The sequence below is a fragment of the Alligator sinensis genome, unplaced genomic scaffold (genome assembly GCF_000455745.1).
Source record: "Alligator sinensis unplaced genomic scaffold, ASM45574v1 scaffold768_3, whole genome shotgun sequence".
NCBI classification, from domain to species: domain Eukaryota; kingdom Metazoa; phylum Chordata; order Crocodylia; family Alligatoridae; genus Alligator; species Alligator sinensis.
In genome coordinates, this window is record NW_005842135.1 from 505,082 (window position 1) to 510,224 (window position 5,143).

The 5,143-nt window shown below is 48.6% G+C and overlaps 1 protein-coding gene across 3 annotated transcripts in view; it reads left to right on the plus strand.

Moving 5' to 3' along the window:
• The first annotated feature begins 25 nt into the window (after positions 1–25).
• Positions 26–5,143, plus strand: part of LOC102377416 (cytochrome c oxidase assembly protein COX16 homolog, mitochondrial) — an 86,282-nt gene continuing 81,164 nt past the window's right edge. Inside the window, exons 1-2 of one of the 3 annotated variants that reach the window (XM_025205967.1) lie at positions 26–204; positions 3,358–3,453. In XM_025205967.1, coding sequence (XP_025061752.1) covers positions 154–204; positions 3,358–3,453 — 147 coding nt within the window. In that variant the 5' untranslated portion in view covers positions 26–153. The remainder of the gene's footprint in view (positions 205–3,357; positions 3,454–5,143) is intronic. The other 2 variants (XM_025205966.1, XM_006025173.3) reach the window with 2 other exon arrangements.

Genomic DNA, 5,143 nt, shown 5'->3' on the forward strand with positions numbered 1-5,143 from the left:
CGGGGAGCGCATGCACCAGGTCCGGCCCCGCCCCTCTGCACTGTGGGCGGGCCGGAACCAAAGTGCTGCGGGCCGCGGCGCAGGGCGGGTTCCTGTGCGTAACGGACCGTCTAACCCGGAAGAGCTGGCAAGCAGGAGGTGCCCGGCTGCAGCATGGCGGGGCTGCGGGGGAATATTACGCTGCGCTATGGCGTCCCCATGCTGGTGAGCAGCTGCGGGAGCAGGGCCGCCAACGGGCAGGCAGCCTTGTGTCACGGGAGGGGTGGGGCCTGCGGGCCTGTTTCCGGGGCAACCGTGAGGCCGTGCGCACCTCCCTCTCTCCACCCCCGCCCTGCACTGGGCTCCCCCCCACCCCCCTCCGTACCCTGGGGGGTGGGGCGGGGCCGGCGTGGGGTCACAGAGCCGGGAGCGGTGGGGCTAGAAGGGCCCTCGGGAGGTCACCTAGGACGCTCCTGTCACATGTATATGGCACCATTGGTCAGTCAAGTGCAATAAATTGAGATGCGGCCAGAGGTGCTGAGCAGTGATATCCCAGGACCAAAATGACTGCCCAGCTGTCAAGGGTGCCAGCACTGCAGCCGTAGCGCTTGGACCGGCAAAGCGCCTCTGCAGCCAGTCATCATCCTGCTCTGCTTTGAACGCACAGTCGGGCCCCTAGTCCCACCAGCTGTCTGAGGTGGGATCATCCTCTTCCAAACCACCCCGCACAAACCAAGTGTGGGGCCTCTAGCAGAGCTAGCGGTCAGCCCCAGCACGGCATCACATATACACCCTGTCCTGCCACGGGGAAGGGGGGGGCACAATGTCCTGCTGCCAGCATTGTTACTATGCACCCAGGCTCCCTGCTGCAGAGGAAGGCAGAAACCCCCTCAGTCCTTCCCAGTCTGAACCCGGGGTAAACTAAACCCGGGGTAAACTTCCTTCCTGACCCTATATACAGCAATCAGTTGAATCCTGAGTGGAGGGGCAGGACTCTCCAGTCAGGAACCTCTGGGTTTAGGTCCCACCAGAAGTGTTGGCACAGCCCAGTCACAGTCCCCAGCCTTGGGTGCAGCCAGCACCCAGTGTCTGTGAGGGAGACTTAAAAGTATCCCTGACACATGTAGCAGCTTCGCAGAGGGGAGGGAAGGGGTTGAATTTCCTCGTGGCTTCTTGTGGCAACCAGCAAAGTGCAGAAGTGTGAGGAATACCCATAGTAGAACAAAGACATGGCTACACCTAGATCATCTCTGACCGTTCCTGGTCATCTCTGAGCAGTGGCTCTTCTTGAACACCTCCAGTGATGGAGAGTCTGCAAGCTTCCTGGGGCAGAGGTGTCAAACATGAGGCCTGTGGACTGGATATGGCCTTTAGAGCCTCATAATTTGGCCCCTTGTACTGCTCTGGTGACCCAGATGCTGCACCGGACCAGCCCCGTACGCAGTGCCTGATGTACATGCTGGCTACAGCACTTGCTGGAGCCAATTTTGGGCTGTGCCTCTTGTGGCACTTGTTTGGGCCATCATCTGGGGCAGCTGCTGCATGTGCTTTATCAGGCGTGCGGGTAGAGGGGTCCTTGGGCCTGATCCCTAGGCAGTGTATTTCACAGTCTCACTGTTCTAACAGTGAAGAAGTTTTTTCTGGATATCCAATCTAAGCCTACTTTGCTGCAACTTTGGGCCATTAGTCTGTGTCCTGCTCTCTGCAAAAAGAGAGACAAGGTGTTTTCCATCTTCTTTATGGCAGCCCTTCAAGTATTTTAAGACTGCTATCATGTCCCCCTTAAGTACCTTTTCCACAAGCTGAGCATGTCTGTTTTGTACAGCATCTTTTTGTAACTCTTGCCTTCCAAGCCCTTTATCGTTTTTGTCAACTGCTTCTGAGCCCTCTGTAACATTTCCATGTCCTTTTTAAAATGTGGAGCCCAAAACTGCACACAATATTCTGGATGAGGCCTAACCAGTGCCAAGTAGAGAGGCACTGTCACTTCCTGTGTCTTGCACCTAATGCTTCTATTGATGCATCCCAAAACCTCATTCACTTTTTGTGCAGCTACATCACACTGCAGACTTGTGTATTGAGTCTGTGATACACCAAGAGTCCCAGATCCTTCTCTGTAGTACTGCCATCCAGTGAGGTGTCACCTATTTTGTACTTCTGTTTTTGATTATTCTCCATGAGGTATAGCACCTTGCACCTGTCAGTATTGAACTTCGTCCTGTTAGCACCAGCCCAGCTTTCCAATATGTCAGGATCCTTCTGAATTGCACGCCCATGCTCTAGCATGTTCAGAATCCTTCCCAGTTTCATGTCATCTACAAATTTACTCAAGAAGGTTTCTAGGTCAGCATTCAGATCCCTTGTATACATATTGAACAGCACTGGGATAGACCCATATGGGACTCTGCTTGAAACCTCTTGACATTCTGACATGGATCCATTTATAATTACACTTTGCTTGCAATTATTGAGATAGTTGTGTATCCACTTTATAGTAGTTTTGTGCAGCTCATATAGACGGTCATGTGGAACTTTGCCAAAAGCCTTGCTGAAGTCCAGATAGACTACTTCCCTAGCGTTCCCTTCATCTACCCAAGTAGTTACTTTGTAAGAGGAGATCAGATTTGTTTGGCATGATTCATTGTTATTAAATCCATGGTGGCTGCTTGTGATCAGCTTTTCCTCCTCCAGATGCTTCCAAATGGACTTCCTTATGCTCCAGTAACTTGGGCACTTTAAATGGCGCCTTCTTAGAAACCTAAGCGTTGTTAAATTAATCGGTTGGAAGGATAAATTGTGTAGACCAGGGGTGGCCAACTGGCAGGACACATGCCACAAGTGGCATGGGCAGCCTCTCTGTGTGGCACACAGCAGATTGGGCAGAGTAGCATATTTCGCAGAAAGAACAGGGCAGAGAGCCAAAAGCTGAGCAGCTGGGGAAGGGGATCGGGGTTGGGCACTAGGGGTTGAAGACTGGAGTGGCACTTGGGGCTTAATTTGCGGCTTATGTGCCAGAAATTGGCCCTAACTGATGTAGACGAGTTCCTTCCAATCCTGATCATGGAGATTTGTGTGATTTCTTTTTCCTTGGCTTTTTTAGCTGCAGGTGAGCTGTGGCTCTGCAAAGGCTTGTCTCACATCCTGCCTGTGCATTTAAATGGAGGAAGAAGGGGCTTTTGTTTTAGATGTGTCATGTATCAAAATTATAGATAATGCAACAGTTTAGTATAGTTGAGATAAGAGAAAGATCAATGAATGCCAGAGGGACCTAATAAAGTGATGCAATTGGACAACATAAAGCTAAATAAAGTTCAGTAGAGGATTCTGTGTAATATGTAGTGGAAGAAATAATGGCTTGCTTATACACACTGTTTTAAGCATACACACAAGAAGATAGATTATGGTAACAAAGTGAACAGTTTTATGGAAAGGCTTGTGCCCAGCTGTGGTTATAGAAGCAAACTGAACATTAAGGTGAGTGCTGAATGGAACAGGCATTCATTCTGATAATTCTAATATTATAAAAGCTTTAGTCTGTCTGTCTGTCTGTAATGCTTTATTCACACTCTGATTTGTCGTCTCAGCAGCCAATCACAATGCTTACTGAAACAACCAGTTAGAGTGCTCTGCACAGACAGAAGCATCGCCATGACAGTGGGGACTGAGGGGCCGGAGGGGGAGCGAGAAAAGCAGGCGGAGTGGGGAGCTGCTGGCCATGATAGGCAGGGCAGTCCCTTTAGGTAGATGAAAAACCAACACCAAGTACCCATTAAGCAGGTTGGCTTTTTCCTGGGTGTCGGATGTCAGTTGTCCCATTTGGTTTAACAGGGGTCCAGTGTTGCCCTTACATTTTCTTCCAGTGCTTTTTGGAAGAAAAGTATAGTAAACATAGAGGGGTTCATGGGAAGGCAAGCAAATCCTAAAATCAAAGCACAGCTTCCTTGTGAGGATATTAAAAAGGATTAACTACTTAAAGAAGTAGCAAAGATTTAAAAAAGAGGCAAAGATTTGATCTGACAAAAATGTATATACACTAAAGAATGGTATGAAGAAGGTAAAGCGAGCGCTCTTAGTTATTCTTTCTCACAATGACCATTTAGGAATTTCAAAGAGGTTAAAATAGCAACCGTAAAACTAATAGGAATACTGGACTGGAAGAGGCGTCCAGTGTCAGGTCTAGTGCTGTTGCAGGCAACTGTCATTTAATCAGTTTAATAAACTGATGAGGCTCCCTCTCATATTTAGGTTTATTGTCCTCATTCATCCTATGGAAAGGCTCTTTCAAACCCTCACTCCTCTGATAATTAACTTCTAGCCTAATTTTCTTCATTGCCATTGTTCATTTACCAGCATTATGTTTTTTGTGTAGAAAGCTCTTTTCCCTCTCTGGTGCTTACCCTCCTGATGAATTCATAGACACCACTGCTACTAGTTTTTGGATCCCAGTGGGTCTTAAGCAGGAGCTAGGTATTGATCTGCTCAGACTGGGGCAGTTCTGGACATGCAGAAAAGATGTATGCAGGTGCCTCTGAAATTTTCAGGTCAGAGGGAGGTGCTTAGCAAGTTTGAGTGGCCAAAGGAACAAGGTTTTTTTTGGACTGCAGTCATGAACTTAGGTTCCTTAAGTATGCCTATGTTACACTTGGGGTCACCTAAATCCTCCTTTGGATCTGGACTGTGGTCCTTAGATCTGTCAGCTTTTTCATGAGTGGTAGAGTTGCTTAAGCAGGGCTGGAGTGTTATAGCTGTTATGGGCCAAGAAATGTCTGAGAGGAAAGGTTTTTCCATGATATCTTTTCTTGGGCCAACAGTTGGGTATCAAGTGCCCTTTCTCAGGGCACAGGTCAAAGTTGCTTAAAGAATTTTAACTGCCTGGAAATGCATCCAATTTGTCCTTCATTTGACAGCAAAGTGTGTGCCACTCTTTCTGAAGATCTCAAAGTGAAAAATACCAGGGTTGAAGCTGGTTAAGCATCTTTTTATACATACTGGGAGTGTCCAACACGTTCTAAGGGTCGTATCCGACCCATGGAGCTGTGTCAGCCAGCCTGCAGGGCTCCTACAGGGCCAAGAATACATGGCTGGGGCCTTCCGTTAAATTCTCAGGTACACAGTCCTAATCGGCATATGTGTTAGTGGCAGGGGGGGGGGGAAAGGGGGGGGG